This window comes from Nicotiana sylvestris, chromosome 7 (genome assembly GCF_000393655.2).
Source record: "Nicotiana sylvestris chromosome 7, ASM39365v2, whole genome shotgun sequence".
NCBI lineage: Eukaryota > Viridiplantae > Streptophyta > Magnoliopsida > Solanales > Solanaceae > Nicotiana > Nicotiana sylvestris.
In genome coordinates, this window is record NC_091063.1 from 158,645,689 (window position 1) to 158,670,719 (window position 25,031).

The 25,031-nt window shown below is 37.5% G+C and overlaps 1 protein-coding gene across 1 annotated transcript; it reads right to left on the reverse strand.

Moving 5' to 3' along the window:
- Nucleotides 1-953: 953 nt before the first annotated feature.
- Nucleotides 954-23,180, reverse strand: LOC104241360 (probable DNA helicase MCM8). Its single transcript, XM_009796326.1, has 17 exons — nucleotides 22,899-23,180; nucleotides 21,988-22,128; nucleotides 21,782-21,899; nucleotides 21,458-21,680; nucleotides 21,119-21,282; nucleotides 19,419-19,679; nucleotides 14,003-14,098; nucleotides 13,757-13,909; nucleotides 9,992-10,062; nucleotides 9,791-9,909; nucleotides 4,773-4,902; nucleotides 3,944-3,995; nucleotides 3,706-3,862; nucleotides 3,447-3,621; nucleotides 3,118-3,288; nucleotides 2,916-3,029; nucleotides 954-1,121 (listed from the first exon to the last, which is right to left on the reverse strand). Exons 1-17 carry the CDS (start codon nucleotides 23,076-23,078, stop codon nucleotides 1,077-1,079), a joined length of 2,370 nt encoding a protein of 789 aa, XP_009794628.1. The 5' UTR covers nucleotides 23,079-23,180; the 3' UTR covers nucleotides 954-1,076.
- Between the last annotated feature and the right edge of the window lie 1,851 nt (nucleotides 23,181-25,031).

Sequence of the window (25,031 nt, forward strand, 5' to 3'; positions counted from 1 at the left end):
TACAAGAGTTCCAGTTACCGTACCTATTCATGTTCAAGACTTCTGTCTCTCACCGTTAAGAATTATGGTGGGATGAATAAGTTCCTTCTACCCTTAACAAAAGGTCTCAGGTTCGAGACCAGGGAATCTAAAAGATCCTGGTAGAGAGCACTTTCTCTTTAATGAATCGTACGTGGTGCAAATCCAAATTCATCCGGGCTCAAAGCAAGTATCTGACACCGAGTGGCAAACCAAAAAAAGAATTCTACCACTCGAGTATAACCTTGCATCATATGGTTCTTGTTTCATTTAGCAAAATGTTATTCTTGTTTTAGCTTGTGCTGCAACTACACCCTTAGGGCCCGTTTGGTACGAGGGATAAGGGATAATTAATCCCGAGATTAAATTTGAGATGAGTTTATCCCACATTTAATATAAAATCGCAGTATAACTAATCACGGTATTAGTTATCCCGGGATTGTAGTGCTATATTTATTTCTATGAGAGTGGGATAACAATCCCTAGATAACTAGTCTGGGATAACTTATTTCCCAACCAAACAACCCCTTAGTTCCCCTCCAAAAGGAAAGCCTATAAAACAGGTTCGAACGGGTTACATAATGCTTCACTTTCTTCTCCTCGAGACTGGAGCCTGGAAAGGAAATCATTTGACATCTTGCTGGCCAATAAGAGGCTATATTTCCTATTGGTTTCGATTTATTGCTCCTTTTGGAGAACGGTAAAAAAACCACCATGATGTTATTTCCACCTTATTCATGAACGTTTAGGAGTTGACAATTCTTTCATCAATTTTACTTGCTCAGTTCATGCTGAAATATTAAAAACTAGGCTTGCAACATAGCAATAACATAACACGGAATGATATCAACTTATATGTGTTAATTTCTTCAGAATAACCTGAAGGTGGCATATTTAGAACTATTCACATGAAAAGAACAAATTAACACATCAAGAAGCCAAAAAGGTATGACGCCTTTTCCATAAACTAGCGTAAATAATTACGTACAGCTTCTGGAAAAGAAACAAAAAGACATGATTTTAATTGTCCCCTTTGTGTTAGTGTTAGTGTTATTCGACTATCTTCTTGACCTTGATGTTTGTGAATAAGATGATGATACCACCTGCATGAAGATGATTTAAGACGTCAATTCAAGATATTCAACAACTCGAAATTTTGCACAATGGGTGGGAACCCAAAAATTTGATACAAAGAGTGATATTTTCATTATAAGTATGAGAAACTGATAGCTAAGAAGCAAAGAGTAGCAAATGAGTTTCAAACTTTCAATGATCGGTTGGGGGGGTAAACATACTGAAAAACTGTTGTTCTGGTATTCAAATTCCCTGCCTCCTTTTGAGTTTCAAACTGAGGCAGTAATTTGTAAAGAGCAAATTGTGCTTTTGGTACTTACTCTATCAGATACGCATGTTTTTTGTTCTACTTTTAAACTCTACATGATAACCTGACTTAAAACAACGTGCAAAAATGAGACCTCATAACGTGTTATTTTTTCAATGGAAGAATCATGTGTCTTGTAAATGACTCATTTATCATCTATAAATTTATTTTTAGATGAAATAAAAACCCATCAATTGGCTCCAAAAGTCTACCCTTACCTCTATGCAGTGGCGGATCTAGGATTTTGTACAAGCGAGTTCAATCAAAGAACACAGTAGTCGATTGTACGAGTGCAGTGGTAAACACAATTTGTGTACTGCTCTTTTTTGTTCATCAAATCGCTTCAAAATAAAGTCATTTATTTTTTGTTAAAAAAAAAGTAGGAAGAAATTTTTAAAGAAATCTGTCCTTTTAAAAAAAAAATTAAAATTTATCGATATAAATTAACAAATTTTGTTTAAGAAATTTAGCAATTTTAACCAAAAAATATTTAACCTACTTAAAAATCATATTATAACTCTAAAAAATTTAACATACAAAGTTGTTACAAACAAAAGACACGGAAAAAAAGAGTTATAAACTAAACTAATTTATACAAATTATTAAAGAAAAAGATATCTAATCAAACAAAAAAATTTAATATAACACAAATTAACAATTTCAGTATAAACTAAACGAAACTAAATTAAAAGATTATAAGTAATTTCGATAAAGCACTAGAACAAAAATTCACTTTCTAGAAAGGTTTAAATTTTTTTGAAGTAAAATGGAGGAATTTAATAAGAATAGCTTTTATTGAATTTAAATAAAGAAAAGAAATCATAAAGAAAAGTAAGAAAACAAAGACAAAATAGGAAACAACAAGGCCTAACAATAGGCAAAATAATATATACGTTTAGCAAAAACGCCATAAGCTAGTTTGCTGCCTTAGCAGAGATTCGATCTTGTGACCCCAGTTTTAAGTACTATGAACCCGCTTGACACTGCTCTTACAACTTCTGTTAGTGTCAAGTGGGTTCAGATATTATAATATTCACCAATTTCATAATTTTTTCAAGAAATTCCGTGGTAAAAATAATTAATTTTTCCAACGAAGCGGGTTCAACTGAACCCCCTTTCTACAAGCTACGTCCGCCCCTGCCTCTATGGTGCATACTAAATTAAGTCCTTCGAGTATGGAATTAAAAGAATAACCATCTTTTGTTTTAAAAATATTTAACTTTTTTAGACAAGATGAAATAAAACAACTAAGTTTTAATATTATATCAGGACAAAAAACGAACCTGGCTGCTTAATAGTTAACACCCTCCTGTGAACTAATTGGTTGCCTTTTATTTGATTTTATACAAAACCAACAACTAAATAAATTTATTGTAAATATTTTTAAAACAAAAGAAAACTACTTATTTTAAAGTTATATTATAAGTATGACGGAAAAAAGTATCAACCTTATAAACTAGATTCCAAACCGCAATTTGGCTATCTCGTAAAATATAAAAGCCAGACATTATGATACCTGATATGTCTTGGGACCCTTCTTTAGTAAATGACCAACAGTATTTAGATTATCCACAAGTGTATCAATATCTGGAACGTTTAGTGCAATCCGATCTGCCAGACTATATATTTCCTGAAAAAATAGATACTCGTATCAGGCTTTTTCCAATTCTTGAGCCGTACTTTTGCCAGAAAATATACAATGGTGAAATGATGCTTACTGAAATTGAAAAGCAATCCTTTTGCTGCGATTCTGACTGCTTATGCAATTCACTCAAAAACCGCTTTGCTTCTTTCTGTTGACTCATTCCTCCACTCCGTCCAAAATCCACAAAACCATGCTCGTCAACATACTTATCATACAATGATTCATTCATTATTTCCACAACATCCTGAAAATTGATCATACATGAATTAAGGGCCTATGGATAGAGCGATTTGATGATCAAGATCATAGTAAGTCTGGAATGACTTTTAGAAAATGATTGTAAATAGCAAAATATTGTCTAGAAACTGTATGGAATGAGCAACTACGAAGACAATAATTTACCAGAGCATCTTGCTCAGTTATCTCTTCTCTTAGATCCACTCTAGCTCGAGCTTGTGCCAACCTTACTAAGCTTTCTAATTGCCTTGCTGTTATTGGTGTACCATCAGCGGACGTATTATGATCTCTCAACTTCAAGTAAAACTTCTGCAAGATATCTGCTGCTGGTTTTGTCATCCTTGAATCAAATGACAAGTAGATAAATAAACATTTGAAAAAGTAGATAAAACTTTGAAACACTAAAGAAAGCAGTTATAACAACCTAGGAAATATATAAGTTCTTGCATAAGCAATGTATATACGCAGAAGAGAGCCAGGCAATGGAACAAAATCGCTGTCTTTCTTAGGGTCAAGTTTCAGTTTTGCAACTAAAGAACCCTGCTTTGCATTCAAGTCAATTTCTCTAACATCCAGCAAGGCTGCATAAAACAAAACAAATAAATAAGAGCAATTTGTATAAAAGTATTTCTTGCTGAGATAGAGGTTGGTAAAGGGCAAACCTGTACATAACCGTTTCGTGCTTGGTGGCTGCTCTACACTTTTTGCATGAAGCTGACAAGGAAAAGCTTTAACTCGTGCAGTTTTTTCACATGAATAAACAGTAGATAATAACCATATAACTGCATCGACTGATAAAATTTCACTCAATTGTAATGCACAACATGCATGATAGTAATAGGAGCTTTTCCTCGATAACTCTCGAAAATGATGCAAAAGCCAGCAGGCCAAGTGACAGGATCGGTTTTTTCTTTGCCAATGGTTACCTAATCTTATGACACCCAAATCGAGGATGCCATCAAAGAGTTATCTCCCATCAAGCCCCCTCCCGTTCTTTAGCTTGCCTGCCCTCACTTGAACTGTTGACATACTAAATGGCTAATATGAAACTCCAGCACTGCTATCTCAGTGATTTCAGAGTGTTCGAACCAGTTAGACAACACATATAGCACACCACCTCTTTGCCCATGATGACTAATGAAATGGAGAGTGCTCCTGTCCCTCTAATCTCAGCTTCATTTCTAACGAGAGAATGTCAAATGTTGATAGGTCGTATTTATTCATACTTCCACTATCAAGCTTAAGACAGTGCAACATAATTTTTCATGACATCAAAAGCTCCAACAACATAATGCAGTATGAGTCAATTTAGATAGTGTTTCATACTGCTCAAGTTGAAAATTTAAAAGAAAGTGATTACTGCAACTGGAATTGTCTCCATATAGGAAAAAAAAATTGCAATGCAATGATGTTGACAGTTAGATACTTCTTACAAAGCTTAATAATTTTCAATTTGCATGAACATTTGCAGAAAGGAGTGAGGACACTTACTGACATAATGTGCTCAGAGAGTCGCTTGTCCAGCACTTCATCAGGTTTATCAAGTAATATGAAAACCAAATCAAATCGTGAAAGCAAAGCACCACTCATCTTCAAGTTCTCGTTCACAGTTTTTGCACGGCTGCAAGAATATTTTTACACGTTATTACCATGGATTAATAGATTTTAAAATACCAAGATGATAATGCAAGTATTCTGATGAATCTAAGTTTTCATTATCATATGAGATCAATCCCTCTCCTTTCTTCTTTCTTCTCTTTCTTCTACGTGTTACTCTTGATCCTTCAACCACCAGCCCATCCCACAGTTCCCTTTGCCATATTCCGCTCCTCCCTGCCCACCTCAAGTCCTATATTATCAGTATAGTTCAACTTCTCCTCAATACTCTCTCACACCTAGTTGTACCTTACCAACCTTCCTTTTTTTTTTTTTTTTTTGAGAAGGTAACATTTGTGTGTATTGATATATAATAGTACATAGGTTGTACTGAAACCATATTTACAATATGCAAAAGGATAGACTACTGAGCTACAATCCTAGCAGTATTCTAGGACTTTTAGAATCGATACAATATCTTCTGGCCACTTTTGTTTACACAAAAAATAAAAAAGTAGGACACAATCATTTTGATCTTCTGTATTGAATTGCTACTATCCTCAAAACATCTAGAATTTCTTTCCTTCCATATTGTCCACCATATACATGCGGGGACAGTCATCCATTTATCTCTGCTTCCAGCTCCAGTTCCAGCTTCATCCCAACTAGTGAGCACTTCAATAATCTTAGAGGGCATTGTCCATGAAATACCTCTAAGGTTAATGAATATCTTCCATAGTTGATCTATGATCCTGCAGTGTAGAAATAAATGGCTAACTGTCTCAATTGTTTCCCCACATAAAAAAACACCTAGAGCACAGTAGGATCCCTCTCTTCATAAGATTATCCTGGGTCAAGACTGCCTCCTTTGCAAATAACCAATTGAAACAAGATACCTTGTAAGGTATCTTAACTTTCCAGATGTGTTTCCATGGCTAGTTAGTGATCTGTACATTAGTATGATTAAGCATCTTGTAAGCCTCATTCACCTTGTAGATTCCTTTGTTGTGGCCCTTCCACCATAGTGCATCCCTACCATTCTGAAGGCCTTTGAATGCTTCCAGTTGCTTGTAAAGTTCAGTCAACCTCGTCAACTCCCAGTCATTCAGCCTTCTTCTAAGTCTTCTTCTAAGTATCATATCCCAACATTGAGGGGTCCACATTTCAGCTATTGTCTTTTGCTGGTGTTGAGCTAAACCATACATATCGGGAAATAGTTCCATCAAGCTTCCAAATCCCATCCAATTATCCTTCCTGAAAGAAGTTTTGGTACCACTCTTCACTCTGATGCAGGATTGGCTCTTCACTATAGGCCAGAGTGTTTTTTTTTTTTTGATTTGCACCGGGTGTCCGAGTCTCTATGAGACTCGACTAATCCCGGGAGTGCACAGGCCCTTGGCAAGGAGTTTCCCGCAAGTGTACCACGGTTAATTCAGGTTTTACCCAGTCTGATGGCCCTCAAAAATTGTTTGCACCCAGTGGGTTTCGAACTTGAGACCTTGAAAGGGAGCAAATCCCAAGGCTCAAGTCAACTGCCACCAGGCCAACCCCTAAGGGTTACTATAGGCTAGAGTGTTCTGATAGACTCAGTGTGTTCTGAGATCCACTATAGGCCACAGTGTTCTGATGGATCTCCATAAACTAACCCCATATGTTGTATTGACTTCCTTTGAAACCCAGTTGTTTTCCTCTCCATACTTAGCTTTGATGACATTACACCATAGGGATTGAGGTTCTTGAGAGAATCTCCATAACCACTTCATCTTAAGAGCCTTGTTTTCATTTTTTAAGTTCCTGATGCCTAGCTCACCTTTGTTTTTGTCAATCGTCAAAGATTTCCATTTCACTAGGTAATACCCCCTTCTTTTCTTTGTTTCCTTGCCAAAGGAAAGATCTTCTGAGTCTATCCAGTCTCTGAATAACACTTACAGGGATGGGAAAGAGTGACATCATGTATGTAGGAAGTGAGTCAAGTACTGAATTGATTAGAATCAATCTTCCTCCCATAGAAAGGTACTGAGCTTTCCATCTGGATAACTTCTCACATTTTTCAATGACTGTATTCCATATCTCCTTGGACTTGGACTTAGCACCTAAAGGCATGCCCAGATAGATAGCAGGAAGAGATCCTACTACACCTCCCAAAATCAGTGATAGTTGCTCCATCTCAGGCACATCATTGATTGGATACAGATGACTCTTTTTCCAATTGATACGTAATCCTGAAGTACCTTCAAACAAGACCAGGATGATTCTCAAATACCTCAACTATTCTTCTTTTGCATCACAAAAAATTAGAGTGTCGTCAGCATATTGGAGATGTGTAATCTCCAGATTGTTGTTGCCCCTTCTTGCTACCTCGAACCCTTTGATCCATCCATTGATTTTTGCAGTTTTGATCATATTGTTTAGCCCCTCCATAGCAATTATGAAGAGAAAAGGAGATAGGGGATCTCCTTGTCTGAGCCCTCTGTGTGCAGGGAAGAAACCTTCTGGGGATCCATTAATGAGAATGGAGAATTTAACCGAAGATATGCAAGCTCTCATCCAATTGATCCATTTCTTCCCAAAACCCATTAGTTCTAGCATTTTCAACAAGAATCTCCAATTCACATGATCATATGCCTTCTCAATGTCTAGTTTGCACAAAATTCCTGGTTTTTTAGTTTGTTTCTTGAATCTACTACTTCATTGGCTATTAGAACAGCATCCATTATTTGTCTTCCTTTGATAAAAGCCATCTGTTGTGCATCCACCAATTTGCTAATCACCCTTTTGAGTCTCTCTGTTAGAATCTTTGAAAGCAGCTTATTAAAGCTGCCTATTAAGCTTGGCCTGAAGTCCCTGAGTTCCTTGGCTCCAATCTTCTTAGGAATCAAGGCTATGTATGTTGCATTGAAGCTTCTTTCAAAGAGTTCCTAAGAATGGAAATTATGGAGAGCCTCCATGATATCTTGTTTCAAAATGTCCCAACATTTGATGAAGAAACCCATAGGCCCCGGAGCCTTATCTACTGCACATAGCTTCAAACAAGATAGCAATTCTTGTTCTTCAAAGTTGCTTTGTAAAAGCTCTTTTTCTTCTTCTGATATTGTGGGGCAGTTGTCGAAATTGACTTCGGGTCTCCATTCCATAGTTTCTGAATAAAGATTCTTGTAGAATTCAATGATCTCAAGCTTGATTCTCCTTGGTTCCTCAATTGTTTCATCATTCACCACTAGTTGATCGATGTTGTTGCATCTTTTACGCGCATTAGTAGTTTGGTGAAAAAACTTAGTGTTCTTGTCTCCTTCCTTAAGCCACAGAGCCCTAGATCTTTGCCTCCATGCAGTTTCTTCATTTTTCAGATGTTCCTCATATTCCATGAAGGTAGAAGCCTTCCTCACAGATTCCTCCTCAGTCAATGCTCTTGTTTCTTAAATGGCATCAAAGACTGCCAAATGTTTTAAAAGCTCGGTTCTTTGAACCCCCAAGTTTCCTTGGCTACTTTTGCTCCATTCTCTGAGTTTGCCTTTAACGCTTTGAGTTTGCATGCTAACACATAATCTGGCCTCCCGTGAAATTCAAAAGAGGTCCACCATTCTCTGATCCTGTCTACAAAGCCTTCAGTATTCAACCACCAGTTATCAAACTTAAAGTAGGATATGGTTTGCTCCCAACCTTCTTCCTCCTCTTCTTTTTCTTCTTCCCCCTCCTATTACCATGCCATCTGGCAGCCACCTTCCTCTTCTCCCCTCCTTTTCTCCTTACCTAGCTTCCACTCTTCTTCACTACTCTTCTTTTTTCTCTCTTCCTCTCGTCCATCCATTCCGTAAGCCTAGTCCTGACCCTGCTCAATTCTATTGTTTTGTTTTCTATTCTCCATTGTTGTACATCAAGCTACCAATCATGCCACTGCTCTTTCTGCCTTGTGTTTTGTCTCCTGTATTGTACATCAAGCCACCAATTATGTCACTTCTGTTTTTGCGTCTGTTTTCATTTCCTCCGCTATTGTTACATCAAACTGCTAAATACACCCCTACCATTAAGCGCATCTTGATCACGTGGAATTTGACAGGATAAACAGATAATATATCAAATAGGCCAAAAATTAGCATTAGGCTAGGCAACTAAACAAATAAGCAAAATTATGAAGAGCTTGTGTGCACTTTAGCCCAATAATGATCAAAAGACATCAACTTTTCGACTGCACATAGCAGCAGGGACATTTCTGTAAGTCACGTTACAGGAGGCTAACCACCTGTGTCCAATTCCCTTCATGGCCTTGGGGAAGATGTGGAGATTCTAAAGTCCCCAGTAATGTAGCTTGTTTTTGTTGGGTGCTAGGAGATGATGCACGCCTTACCCAGATATATTTGCAGAAAAGAGAAATGATGATCTTTCAGTAAATGCTTCATGTGTAAAAAGGAGGTGGAGGACAGCAGTCATCTGTTTCTGCATTGTTCTTTAGCTAGACAACTTTGGAACTTGTCTTCTAACAATTAACATTATTGGGATAAAATGGGTGATGCCAGTCTGTTAAGGAGCTCTCTAGCAGCTGGATGGGCTGCAAATGCAATAAAGAACTGAAAGATATGGAGAACAATTCCAGCACGTGTCTGTTGGGTCTACGGAAAGAAAGGAACCAGAGATGCTTTGAGGGCGACATTACTACTTTACTTATCTTAAACTAAAGTGTTCATGTTTGGTAACTCTCTGAGCTAATCTAAGAAATGTATATAAGGAGGATAGCATGACCACTTGTATGCGGGATATCCCCTCTTTTGTAATGTCCAGCATTATCGCCATGCTTCGCTGCTTTATCAATAATTCTTTGCTTACATAACCCAAGAAGTGATCTAAAGGCATCAAGTATCATTAAACCAACCATCCATAATATTCAAATGAATACATGAGTGAGTTTTTGAAAATACTTGTAGTGGCCACCGACAGGGTTCGCTGCTGCTAAAACAGATGTTCGTGCTGGCAAACTTGCAACAAGTCCCGCCTTTGCAACAGAGACGCATTGTTGTTCCATAGCCTCTAATAGGGCCTATACTCATGATAAAATAATTAGGTCCTGATATTAAGTGTGAAATACCAATTGACAGTATAATTCATTTAATAAAAAAGACCTGATGTTCTGCAGACAATTTGTCAAACTCATCAATGCAACATAATCCACGATCTGCAAGAACCATAGCACCTAACCATGCCAAAAAGCAATGCAGGCCAGTATAATTAAGCATTTCAGGACCCAGATGACTACCATAAGCAATGACTAAAGGCATAATTTATCTTCCACTTAAAGAGGAGAAAAGAAAAAGGGAAAAAAGGAAATATAGAGGAATCTTTATGTCTTTTACAATGAGTGACACAGGATATAATAGTACTTGGACAGGAATTACAACACTCTCTCCTCAAAACTCAAACGTGATGATGCAGTGCTCCATATAGCTACTTGAATATAACTCTTTGCTGCTATTGATATGATGATCTGAAAACCATCCGCCAGTTCCATGCTTATATTGGTTGTTGACTATTTTATTCCTTCTCAAGCTTCAATTCCATAGTCAGTTTACCTCGGAGTATGTCAAGCCAAGATATATCGCAGTAATGGTTGGTTGTCTGAAAATGCATATCGCTTATGACCTATGCTGCTAAAAAGTCTTTCTTTTTGAAATGATGCCGACAAGTCTTGACTGACTTGCATCTTCTGGAGCTAGAAGAAGATCAAGCTGAACATGAGCAACGTATAATAAAGTTGCAGCTTATGGGCAGGAGATCGTGTCTATTGGGCTATTGGCAGAAAATTGGAAGAGTGAATGAAAGCTACCAAAACTTTCAGAGAGAATATAGGCTACCAAACCTAGGTTGGGATCACTGCTCTTGCTGAAAAATAAAAAGAGAAATGGCAATGAGACACTTGCTCTTGTTTGTGTTCTGCCTCATAAGATTCTTTTCTGAATTTTTCTTTCAGATTCGCAGATGCGTGCTCCTCCTCTTAAACAGTTAAACTCTAGTACTAGATCTATCCCAGTGATTCACTAACAAATCTTTTCTTTTAATTGGTAGCATAAGTGCTTAACTTGTGAATCTTGAGTGCTTAACTATACAAAATGGATTCATTTAGCACATTTGTTTCTTATTAAGATCTTTTCTTCCCAAGAACCCTATTTACGTCTCTATGATTCATTGACTGATAATAACCTTCACGTTTTACAATGTCTCGGCCGCCAGTCAGAAAGGGCAAAAACCTTTGTGAATCGCCAAAATGCCTGCCAACATGCTTGTCCTCAGAGTCTCACAATTGCAAGCCCTAGAAATTTTAGTTACCAAGCATTGCTCAGTAGCAAGTTCATTTTTTTCCCCGAACCATTCCTAACACTAAAAACCAAAGGGCAACAGGATGATTAGATGAGGCAACATCAACAACAAACCCAGTATATTCCCACAAATGGAGTGTGGGGAGGATAGTGTGTATGCAGACCTTACCCCTACCTTTAAAAAGGCAAAGAGGCTGTTCGGTAGACCCTCGGCTCAGGAAAGATAAAGCGAAGGGGCAATGACAAGCAAACCAATCAGAAAATTAAACGAAAACACACAACTAACACTAGGTAGTGCAATTAGAAAACCGAAGCGAAGGCAACAACAAGTAATAACAGAAGTCTAGAAAGACGAAAATACACGGAAGACACTAAGTGGTGTACCAAAGCTACTATAACAAACAAAGGCAAAGCTCGACTACATAACCCTCTACCCTAATTCTCAACCTCCACACCTTCCTATCCATGGTCATGTCCTCAGTAAGCTGAAGCAACGTTATATCTTGCCTAATCACCTCTCGCTAATACTTCTTCGGCCTGCCTTTACCTTTCCATTGGCCCTCCAAGGCAAACCTCTCACGCCTCCTCACCAGTGCATATGTGTCTCTCCTCTTCACATGTCCGAACCATCTTAGCCTCGCCTCCCGCATCTTGTCATCCACAGAGGCCACACCCACCTTGTCCCCATAACTTCATTTCTAATTATGTCTAACCTCGTATGTCCGCACATCCATCTCAACATCCTCATCTCAGTCACATTCATCTTCTGGACATGGGAGTTCTTGACTGGTCAACACTCCTCCCCATACAACATAGTCAGTCTGACTAGCGCTCTATAGAACTTTCCTTTTTAAGTTTTGGTGGCACATTCTTATCACACAAGACACCGGAAGCGAGCCTACATTTCATCCATCCCCCCTCCCCCCAATACGATGTGTGACATCCTCGTCGATCTCCCCATTCCCTTGAATAACTGACCCAAGATACTTGAAACTCTCTCTACTAGGGATGACTTGTGAGAGCCAACATCAAAGAAGAAAATATAAAAGCCTTTTCCCAAGAGCAGAAGGAGATCCTTCTATTGAACAAAGTATTCATCAGTTACATATAAAAGTATGCAGAACTCAGAGTGACAAATTTAAACTCTCCGGGAAAAATTGTTTGCCAAACAGTTTTCTCATGTCGAACTGATGCCTTGACAGGCTAATAATGAGATAGCTGAGAGTCAGTTTATCTTCTTCACTAGAACACACATATCAACTGGGTGACCAAAAGCAGAAGCTTCCGTGTGCTCAAGCTAGTTTCTTCCAATTGAGGAACCTTTTTGTAGATTCAATGTTTTAAAGAATCACCATCCTCAGTGGTTATTCTATTGCCACATAACTTATCAATGAGGAGGCAGCAATACTAGCAAAGTCACCAATCATATGAGCAACCAATGATGAGTGTTAATATCGGCAGAGTCACCAACTTCTAATTGTGAGTATTCCTTTTTGACTTCTATGCTTCTGGTTGAGGCTGCAAGACCCCACACTGATGTGCTTCAAGATTGTGGTAACACTTGCTGTATGAAAATTGATATATATTGATATTTTTCTGGTATTACCAGAAATGTTTTAATTAAATGTGAGAACCGCCTTGTTGAGAAGTTAAAATGCTAGAAGGGGGTCACATTTATTTAGTTAAATATTATAGGTTTACAGCACGATCCTTTACATGCTTACCTGGTTCTTTTTATAGACCAAAACCTACTCATTCCACACAGAAATAAATTGCCATGTTTAAAGCTTAAACTATTAGAGATCGGACAAAGTTCTTTGTATGTTTTAGGTCAACAGTCTTAGTTGTCTCTTCATTTGATATTACAACTAAATATCATTCCTATAGCTCCGGAAGATTTATTGGCTCTTAACTAAACCAGCAGGATGTTTAATATGCTTACCTGTTATAAGTTGGAGTTAGAACCAAAATTCACATAAGCTTGCATAGTAATGTTTTTTTAATAAGGTAAGATTTTATTGATATACAGTACTAAAATAGTACTGTTGGGGAATTACAAGAAGCAGGACTTGTTTTACATTACAGACTCATCACATTCAACAAGTCCAACTTTTCCTCTTCGGATTGAGAAGGGAAGTAGGTTTCTTTGTTGGATTTTGAAGCTAGACAAATATATTCCATCAAAAGGCAAAGGAAAAAAATGTTGTCTTGTATACAACAATACGGATTATAAATTTCTAAAAAATATAGCTAGACAAATTTACGGGCAATTCATGATTTTTCCTCTATCTGGAAGGTAAGAAAGGACACTATCAACCAACAAACTAGGAACCATTATGATAGCATCAGTTTGATTACAAGGAACTATAACAAGTTCAAATCATTTTAAAAAGACACAACCTCCCTCAAAAATAAACAAATTAATAAGAATTCTCATAGAACTGAGATACACCAAAAGTTCATTTTAGTTCCCATGTGTGTTTGACATTGCTTTAAATATAACTTTCTGCAAAAGGATCCAATAGATTGGTGAATTTCCAAATTGCATCCCACACAAAAAGAAGAAACCATTACCCGCTTCAAACGCATAGTCACCGGTCAAAGGATCCTTGACAACAGCAACAGTGAGGCCAGCATTGGTTGTTGCATTACCACAAATGTATATGCCACGAGGAGAAATGGAAGCTGCCGCTTGAAGTAGTTGACTTTTACCCAATCCAGGATCACCTAAATTGGTTTCCAGAAGTTAAAAAAATTGATAACTGCTTTCCAGAATTTATTTCACAAGGACCAAAGAAGGCAAACTGTTCTGTCACATACCAACAATTATTATGTGGATATCTCCTCTCACAGGAACCTTATTCTGATCCATTGAATGCTTCCGCACACCCCCGAATAAAGCTAATGTAATTCCCGCTATATAGGAAAAAAAGAGAATAAGAAAAAGAGGAAAGAGGATCAAGCCATCTATAAACCCACAGAATGACAACTTGAAACAGCGCAAGGGAACAAAACAAATTCCTCAAAACACAATGTAAACAAAACAAGGAAGGAGTACGGTCTTGTTTCAATTGTATGTATGTCCTTTTTCCATGACTCAAATACCTGTAGTTACAATAAGGAAACACAAGTTACAGTAATGCAAGAGTTTTCGTGGCACAAAAGCAAGCAAGCCAAACACTTAAGCAGTAGAACAAGTGATAACAATCTCCTCCATATTAGCTCAGGCAAAGAGAATATTTCAGTGTTTTTCTTCTGGTTAAGAGGAAAAAGATGAAGAAAATCTAAAGTAAATGGAAGATAAGCTGTGTTTTACCTTTGATATATTTATACCTAATGAATTCAATCAAAGTACGCTCTTCCATTCAAAGGCTTTCCGAGAAAAGTGGCAGGATAGACCGTTGACAGCTCAAGAAATCAAGTCCCTACTTCATGAGATAGAGCTCACCAAAGCCAAAAAAAAAGGGAAACAGAAATGATGACAACAATGACAACAACAACAACAACAAAAAACTCAGTTTGATCCCAATAGATGGGGTCTGGGGAGGGTAGTCTGTACGCAGACCTTACCCCTACCTAATGCAGGTAGAGAAGTTGTTTCCAATAGACCCTCGGCTCAGGAAGGGCAAGAAGAAGAAGAGGAAAGCAAGGAAGGAAGAAAGATGTAAGAGAAAAGAAAAGGGAGAGATAAGGGATAAGTAGTATCAAATAATAGCAACAGGGAATACAATACATGAGGTGAACAAAACCACATAGCGTAATAAAAATCTAAGAATTTGAAGGGACATGCATGCTACTAAGACTATCGGTGAACAACTATAAACTACCATCTAACCTTCTACCTTAATCCTCGACCTCCACACCCTCCTATCCAGGGTCATGTCCTCAATGAGCTGAAGCAACGTCATGTCCTGCCTAATCACCTCTCCCTAGTACTTCTTAGGCCTACCTCAACCTCTTCTCAAACTCTCCATGGCCAACCTCTCACACCTCCTGACAGGAGCATCAATGCTTCTTCTCTTAACATGTCCGAACCATCTCAGCCTCGACTCCCGCATCTTGTCCTCCACGTAGGCTACTCCCACTCTGTCCCGGATAGCTTCATTCTTAATCCTATCTCTCATGGTACACCCACACATCCATCTCAACATCCTCATCTCCGCTGCTCTCATCTTCTGCACGTAGGAGTTCTTGACTGGCCAACACTCAGCCCCATACAGCATAGCCGGTCGAACCACTACTCGATTAAACATACCCTTAAGTCTTAGTGGCACATTCCTATCACACAAAACACCGGAAGCGAGCCTCCACTTCATCCATCCCGCTCTGATGCGATGTGCGACATCTTCGTCAATCTCCGGATAATAGACCCGAGATACTTAAAACTCGCTCTCTTGGGGATAACTTTAGCATCAAGCTTAACCTCTATGTATGCATCATGGGTCTCATCCTTGAATTTGCACTCCAAGTATTCTGTCTTGGTTCTACTCAGTTTGAAACCTTTAGACTCCAAGGTTTGTCTCCAAACCTCCAACCTCGCGTTAACTTCGCTACGCGTCTCGTCAATCAACACTATATCATCAGCAAATAGCATACACCAAGGCACCTCCCCTTGAATGTGACGCGACAGTACATCCATCGCCAAGGCAAATAAAAGTGGGCTAAGAGCCGACCCCTGGTGCAACCCCATCACCACAGGGAAATGCTCCGAGTCACCACCCACAATCCTCACCTAAGTCTTAGCATCATCATACATATGCTTAATCACCTTAATGTACGCTACCGGAACGCTGCTAACCTCCAAACACCTCCACAAGACCTCCTCGAAACTTTATCGTATGCCTTTCTCAAGGTCAATAAACACCATATGCAAATCCTTCTTCCTCTCCCTGTACTGCTCCACTAATCTCCTAACCAGATGAATCGCTTCCATAGTCAAACGCCCCGGCATGAATCCAAACTGATTCTCGAAAATAGACACGCACCTCCTCACCCTAGCCTCCACCACCCTTTCCCAAACCTTCATAGTGTGAGTCAATATCCTGATACCCCTATAATTGTTGCAATTTTGGATATCACCCTTGTTCTTGTAAAGTGGAATCATCGTACTCCACCTCCATTCTTCGGGCATCTTCTTTGTCTTAAAAATAACATTAAACAGCCCAATGAGCCACTCTAAACCTGCCCGCCCCGCACTCTTCCAGAATTCCACCGGGATTTCGTCTGGCCCCGTCGCTCTGCCCCTGCACATCTTATGCATCGCCCCTTCCACCTCCTCTACCGTAATCCGCCTACAGTACCCAAAATCCCGCAGACTCTCGGAGTGCTCCAACTCACCCAGCACAATGCGTCTATCCCCGTCCCCATTCAACAGCTTATGGAAGTATGTTTGCCATCTTCTCCTAATGAGTGCCTCGTCCATCAACACTTTGTCATCCTCGTCCTTGATGCACTTGACTTGGTCTAAGTTGCGGGCTTTCCTCTCCCTCACCTTGGCCAACCGATACAACCTCTTGTCCCGGCCTTTGCCCTTGAGCTCCTCGTACAAACGAGCAAACGTCGCGTTCTTAGCCGTCGTAACTGCTAACTTTGCCTCTTTCTTTGCCTTTTTGTAACACTCCCGATAAGTCCTTTTTTCCTCCTCGTTTGTACTCTCTACTAGCTTCAAATAAACAGTTTTCTTAGCTTCCACTTTACCTTGAACCTCTCCATTCTATCACCACTCCCCTTTATGACCCCCAGGAGAGCCCTTCGTGACCCCTAAGACCTCTCTAGCAGCTACCCTAATGCAATCCGCAGTCGTGAACCACATACTAGACGCATCCCCCATACTCATCCAGGCCCTCATAGCCAACAACTTCTCCCCTGACTCCTGAGCTTTGTCCTTGGTCAAGTTACCCCCCTTTGATCTTAGGTTGCCTGCACCCCGCCCTCTTCCTCCTACTCCTCTTGATCTCCAGGTCCATAACTAGGAGCCTATGTAGAGTCATGAGGTGCTCACTTGGAATGACCTTGCAGTCAGTGCACAGACCTTTATCACATTTCCTACAAAGAAGATAATCAATCTGAGTCTTGCCCAATGAATTTCGGAAAGTGACCAAGTGATCTTCCCTCTTCGGAAAACTCGAGTTAGCTATAACCAAATCAAAAGCTCTAGCAAAATCCAACAGTGAATTACCGCCCTCATCCCTATCCCCAAAACCGTACCCGCCATGCACATCATCATAATCCCTAGCACTAGCCCCAATACGACCATTGAAATCTCCGCCAATAAACAACATCTCTGTGTGTGGGATACTACGCACCATCTCGTCCAAATCCTCCCAGAATTGCTTCTTGACTTCCTGGTCCAAACCTACCTGAGGAGCGTATGCACTAATCACGTCTACAGTAAACCCACCAACTACCGGCTTAATACTCATCAACCTATTATTTACCCTCCTAACCTTAACCACGAGCTCCCTGGAGTCCTTGTCTACTAAAATACCTACCCCATTCTTACCCCTAGCGCTCCCTGAGTACCATATTTTAAACCCGTCTACATCTCGTGCCCTAGTACCCTTCCATCTAGTCTCCTGAACACACGCTATGTTGATCTTCCTCTTCTGAAGAATCTTACCTAACTCTATAGACTTCCACATCAACGTCCCAATGTTCCAAGACCCAATTCTCAGCCGAGAGGCTTTCTTACCCCCCTTCCCACCCCTGGACCCCAACCTCAACCCCACCCGAGGACAACAATGACAACAACTACAAAGAAATTAAACAGCATAAAAATCGGGTATCCTCCCGTGCCAGAGAGCAAGTCTGAATGAAAGACCGTCAGATATAATCATAATTACTCCATTGTATTGACAATTTCAAAAACTAATGTAGTATGATTGATGGTGGTTGGCCAAGCAGGCCCTCGTCATCTAGTGGTTTAGCATATCAGAAAGATCTTAAATGTCAATGTCGATTCCCTTCCTTGAGGAACAGAAGAACTTCCCCTTCCGTTTTTAGGTATAAAGTAGCAAACTGACTGAAGTACAAGATTTCAAGAACACAAACATCACAATCTGCTGTCTTCTCAAACATTAGCATACTGAATAAGTATATGACAGAATGATTCCTCAATATAAAGCTTTTTCTTTTGCGTATACCAAAAACAGAGACACTCTTGGAGGGTAAATCTTGATACAAAGTACCATAAGGACTGACAGAGATTCTGAACTCTTGTTTAAAGATAAAAAATTGCATGAGATGCATTGGATTAGTCAATCATCCTGGATCATACTTCCTATTTATGGAAGAGAGATCACAGGATACCATCAAAATTTGAACAAAATTCTTGTTATGTGTCTATAACTGCTTGATTTACTTTTCAACAGCAAACACAGTTATGAGCAGATTCACTTTCGGAGATATTCTCAGTCCACTATATCCTGATAACTTGTCCTTGATGCCCTCAATTCTATTCCATTTTAGCTGGAGATAGATTTACACCGGTGCAAACAGCAGTATGGAAGAAGTTTTATCATAATGGAGACCTTAGACATATCTCAGCACCATCAGTTGTAAGTACTTGCCTCGTGATTGTTGCTTCTTCAGATATAAGCATTTAGTCATGACTATTAAAATTGACCACTGTCCCTCATCAGAGCTTTGAAACGTGCATGATTCTCTAGTTTAATAGTAGACTAGTGCAAACTGTAAAAATTAGAGCTAGCATAGCTTGTAACATTTTTCTTTCTTTTATCTTTTCTAGGATTACCACCTGAATATTTGACCTCAAAGGCTCGGCTCATAACAGCAATCATCAACAACAAGGAGTCAACTCTTGGAACCTATATAGATTGCTTTCCTAAAACTAATACAAAGTCAAGGAGAAAATAGTCACTCGCCCCTTAGACGTGAATCTGGTCGATTTCTATTCTTCAGTAAAAGGTACACATCACCATACGAAAAGGGATTACGACTGGAAGGCATTAATCCAGTGTCCAAAGACAAACAATCCTACCCCAGATAATTACCCTAGCTGTGAAAATGAGATATAAAGAAAAGCCAAATGTCCAACAAGAGGGTTAGATACAAAGAACCCAACTCATCTTCTAAGACTGTCAATGTGATATATGTCCTAATACAACCAGATAAGCTCTTGTTCATCACCATGCAGTAGAGTACACATCAATAAATTAAAGAAAGATAGCTTATTAAAGAAATAATAATAATAACTCATCCCAGTCGTTATGTATACCTTTAACAAGCTCGTGACCATAGATCGAGGGACAAATAGATTGAAGTACTTGTCGGAAGACATCAGAACCGTATTCTTCAGAAAACTTAACAATAAACTCCAAATCCTTTGAAGTGAATGAGAATAAATCAAAAGGCTCTGTAGATCTAGCATTAGAATTATCTTGTGAACCCTGGAGTGTTGATTGAGACTTCGAGTTTGTAATAGAAATTACTTCTACGTACAAATAGTGAAGTCCTTGATTCTTGCTTTTTGACTTTCCTGCATTTACCAAGGTTCGCTTATAGTTAACATCTGACATAGATTAACAGAAAATGAAGTACATAGCAGCAAATCAAAAGCAAAAATTTGATCCAGTTAACAACAGCACCTACAATATTATTCAATGTGACTGTCTCGTATTTTTTTCCAGTGCAGTAGGAAATTGGTAAAATGAGTTTGTCTGTCCCAGATATCAGTTATTTCAGACAAAGGCAGAATATCTGTGATTTTTGGGCTCAAAGTAGGGTGCTAAAACATAACTAATTCGAATGTCAATTTGTTATAAGGCACTCTATCGATATATCATTTTGAATCCATTGTGTTATGTGCAACAAAATTTACGGAGAAATCATAGGTTACTTGATCTAGTTAATATGCATTTTGAATGACAAGTATATTAAGACATTAAACCTTCTTTACATGGAGGAACAAAAGCAGCATTCGTACTTAATACATTATTAGAAATTTCAAAGTGCATTACCATTTGCACTCTGTGCAGACAGCAGTAGAACTTAATAAAATAGGTTCAGAATAAAAGATAGGAACATATAAGAAGGTACTGCCTTTAGATTTAACCCAAGATGTTCAGATTTTTTAAAAGTCTTTAAAGCTATACAAACAATAAGCTACAAGATTCATTAATGCTGATGATATTACTAGTCTGCATCAGATTTAAGCTTGCAATTGAATCTGATTCCTATTTCGTATCGGTCAGGAGCATGAGTTTTGAAGCATGTGACTCGAAACATACTTTTACATGAAATTAAAAGACTCATGCGTCAAAACAAGGTCAGCACACTGCATCAACTTTTCTCAAAAATTCCTCCTTTACAACAACAACTTACCCTGTGTATTCCCACATTGTGGGGTCTGGGAAGAGTAAAGTGTACGCAAACCTTACCCCTACCTTGTGGAGGTAGAGAAGAGGATAAAGAAGACTTCTCCTTTATATCCTTAATTCAGAAGGGGAACCATATGTTACAATCCAATCAAAGAATGCTATTGTTGATGATCACGTATATCATCTAACTCAATGGAGAAAATCAGATGGAACACGCTTTTTGCTGCACTAAAATAGAAACAAACTACATTTAAAATATGAGTAAAGCATCATGCAAGTGATTGAATGAAGTCTTCTTTCATTTCTCAGGAACAATATTACACTATGTGCACTCTATATATGTATATTATATACACACACACACACACTCTAATATATATGGAATGGAAGGAAATTAGGAGTATAAGAAATTTTGCTCATAAGATGCAGCAACCTAACTGTGAAACTTTTGTTGGGAAAAACATTTAGAATTTTTGTTGAAAGGCGTAAAGAGACTCACAAGAGGCAGGACAAGTATCTTAATTTGCTTTACAGGTGGAGGAAGTGCAATTCTACAATCCATACACATCTATGACGTGTCCTCTATAAAATGATTTACCTCCTCCAATATCCATGTAGTTGTTAATAACCCTAATTATACCAGTGACAGTCACAATATCTCCAGGGATGCATGCATCCACAAGATCTTCAGATAGTTCACATTCAACAGTTCGAGGTACTCGCCCTTCTTCATGATTTTCAGATTTCAGCAGCTCCTGAATTCTAGGAGAAGCAGATAATTATAAGATAAGAAATGAACAAGATAATACCAAGGTGAGAAGATGAATAAAAAGAATAACAGAAAAGATAGTTTCTGTTAAATCTTTAACTCAAATAGTATGATTTATAAAGATGTTTAAGTGCAGACATCAAAAGACAGCAAAGAAGAGGAATTTACCTTATTTTCTGAAAGTCTATAAGTCGAGCTGTAGACCTTATGGGATTAAAAGTCCTGCATTTGCAACCTTGCAATTTACATATTGGTGGAGGTGAAAATTTTCCATCTGGGAAGTCACGAGTAATACTGATTCCACATTTAGTACAAGTAAAATCCATTTGCATCACCAGAGGCTTGACTGTGCTGACTTTTACCACTGTACCACGTACAGAGACAAGCCTATCTGTCAATTGAAAACATCAAAACTCAATTATTTAGAATCTAAGTAGCATTAAACTGCTTGATATCTAAAGAGTAAATGTAAAGTTGAATATCATCTTTTACCAATATAAGCAGCTTTTAGGTTCTTCAATGCAATCATTGATTCAGGGTAGTTGTGGAGACGGATATTTATCTTCACAAAATCATCAAAACTTTCATCTCCCAATTTCTCAAAGAAAACCTGCTAGCATCAGCAACACACCGATACAAGTAAGGTAAAACGATATAAATATGTGAAAAATTGAATTTCATAAATATAAATATACTACCTTGTGTAATGCAGCACTCATACACAATAGAGCATCTTTAGGTTTACTCTCTAAAATTGCAAGAAATTCCTGTAGTTCAGAAAGTTTACGGAACTGGAGAAAGTCCAGTGGCAATGAGAACGTGCCATCAACCTCCTTCACCTAGAAATAATAATTCAATGTCAGTCCTTAACCTTTATCTTAAAATTCTAATTATCATAATTATCCAGCAATTGAAAATAACTTGGCCAATAAATCAAAATCTTACATGATAAAGTCAGTAAATCAGCCATTCTCCTTTACTACTAGTACCAAACTATGCCATAAATTGACAGACACAGACTCGAGTGGACAAAGTTTTACATTCAACTACAGCAATTGAAAATTACTTAGAAGTAATGTTACATTAGAAAATCAATAATCAGTATTTTTTCTTTTACTAATAGTATCAATTTAGCCTTCATTCAAAGTCACAGATACAGACCCCGATCATTAAGTTCATCTTCGAAAACATCAAATACACTAACAGCTTAGCAGAGTCAAAACCCTAGGGAAAATAGCAAATACACTCGAAATTTGGAGTACGACAGTCAATTCATAAACTCGAGGGGACAAAGTTTTTCATTCAAATACAACAATTTAAAATTGCTTAGAAGTAATGTTACATTATAAAATCAGTAAATAAGTAATATTCCTTTTACAAATAGTATCAATTTCGCCTTCATTCACAGCACATATACAGACTCCAGTCATCAAGTTTTATCATTAGAAAACATTAACTACACAAACCGATTAGCCTAAAAATCCTAGGAACCAGCAAATACTCGGAATTTGGAGTACAACGGTCAATTCATATAAATTTCAATGTACATACAGATAGCCATTTCTCAATTTGTACTACACATTACAATTTTCTTTAAAATCAAGCTAACCTGAGAAACGAAGTGTTCGCCGGAAGGAGAAGAGAAGAAGCGAGCAAGCTGAGAGGAGAGGCGGACTTTGAACTTGGAGTCATCGAGAGAGAAATCGATTTTAGGGAAATAGAGAGACAATATTTTGGAGAAACCGCTAAAATCCGTCAATCTCTGTTGAATCTTCCCGTTCTTCATCATCTCTCCGCTCACGGCGAAATGGCTATTGCGACTGCAATTGGTCCAACGCTCTCCACGACGAAAAAACTTCACGCTGTTTTGGCGGGAAAAGAACACTCGCTAACAAAGCCCTCTCTTTTACCCGAGCGGCAGCCTTAAATATATATATATATATATAGCCTTAAAAAAAGCCACATAATTAGTTACTAATTAGTTATTTAGCAAATAATTAATTATTGATTAATAATTTTTGAATTAAAATTAAAATATATATAAAAAACGAAAAAAAAAACTACAATATATATATATATATATATATATATATATTACTTTATTTGAATTAATAAATATAGATAACTTATAATTAACAACAACAACAACGACCAGTATAATCCCACAAGTGGGGTCTGGGGAAGGTAATATGTACGCAGACCTTACCCCTACCCCGAAGGGTAGAGAGGTTGTTTCCAAGAGACCCTCGGCTCAAAAAACAACATGAGCCGATATATTAGTACCATAAAAATGCATAATACAATAACAGCAATATAAGAGATATGAAATACAGAATACGAAATACGAAATAAATGGCTGGTATAGTAAAACTAGCAGGTAAAGCCCTGCATCAATAGACGACCAATGGCATTCTTAGTCTAACTCCTAACTAGCTAGTCTCACTCTATTGTGCTGTAGAAATATTCACAGTTTTCCCCTAACCTACAACCTTAATGTTCGACCTCCATAATTCCCTGTCAAGGGCCATGTCCTCAGTAATCCTAAGTCGCGTCATGTCCTGTCTGATCACCTCTCCCCAATACTTCTTAGGTCGCCCTCTACAATTAAAAAACGAAAATATATGTATATAAAAAAAATTACTAACCATTCAAATTGAGTGGGAGTAGTTTCAAGTTGGAGTTTTAAAATTATTTTAAAATAAAAAAACTTTTGATTCAAATTGTGGAGTAGTTTCTTTCTAATATTGTAATGTGTGTGTGTATATATATATAAAGAGAAGTAAATAATTATATGATGCCAAGTGGTAAAACCATAAGACAATAAGTGTAGATTTTTAGGACAAAGCTCCAACAAAGTTGAAACTTTGAAATTATTTTATAATAAGAATCTATATAAAAAAAATTGCTAATTCAAATCCATATCTATATCTATATATTATTAAAAATCAAAGAAAAAGGCATCACATTAATCCAAGTGGTAGCCTAGAAAAAACCATATGGCATAATTGGTTAATAACAAAGAAATTATCTATTGAAAAGATTACTTTATTTGAATTAATAAATATAGATATCTATAATTAACTACAATTAAAAAACAAAAATATAAGTATATAAAAGCCCATTCAAATTGAGTGGAGTAGTTTCAAGTTGGAGTTTTAAAATTATTTTAAAATAAAAAAGCTTTTGATTCAAATTGTGGAGTAGTTTCTTTCTAATATGTGTGTGTGTGTGTGTGTGTGTGTGTATATATATATATATATATATATATATATATATATATATATATATATATAAAGAGAAGTAAATAATTATATGATGCCAAGTGGTATAACCATAAGACAACAAGTGTAGATTTTTAGGACAAAGCTCCAACAAAGTTGAAACTTTGAAATTATTTATTAACTAGTGTTAGAACCCGCGCGATGCGCGAATATTTTGAAAGAGTATTAGTCTTATGAGGTTATAATATGATATATCATATTGTTTTAATAAAATTTAGTTGCTATTTTATTTTGTAATGCAGTATGCATAAATATAACAAAATCTATATAAATTAAAGAATACGCATCATATGGTAATCAAATAAATTATTTGATCCTTATTCTATTGTTTATTAAATTAGCAAGTACTTAGAACTATTTATTTTTACTAATGTATTTCTTTATTAACTTGTATATTGTCTTGATATTTTGTCATTATTTTTCTTTTAATATAAAATAGATATATATTTTCTTACTTTAAT

Excerpts from the sequence above, each read along its gene's own strand:
- LOC104241360 (XM_009796326.1), bottom strand. The coding sequence starts at position 23,078 with ATGATGAAGAACGGGAAGATTCAACAGAGATTGACGGATTTTAGCGGT. Across the intron at positions 21,681-21,781 it reads CCTAAAAGCTGCTTATATTG|ATAGGCTTGTCTCTGTACGT; the intron begins GTAAAAGATGAT and ends TTCAATTGACAG. Across the intron at positions 3,863-3,943 it reads CACGAAACGGTTATGTACAG|CCTTGCTGGATGTTAGAGAA; the intron begins GTTTGCCCTTTA and ends TGTTTTATGCAG.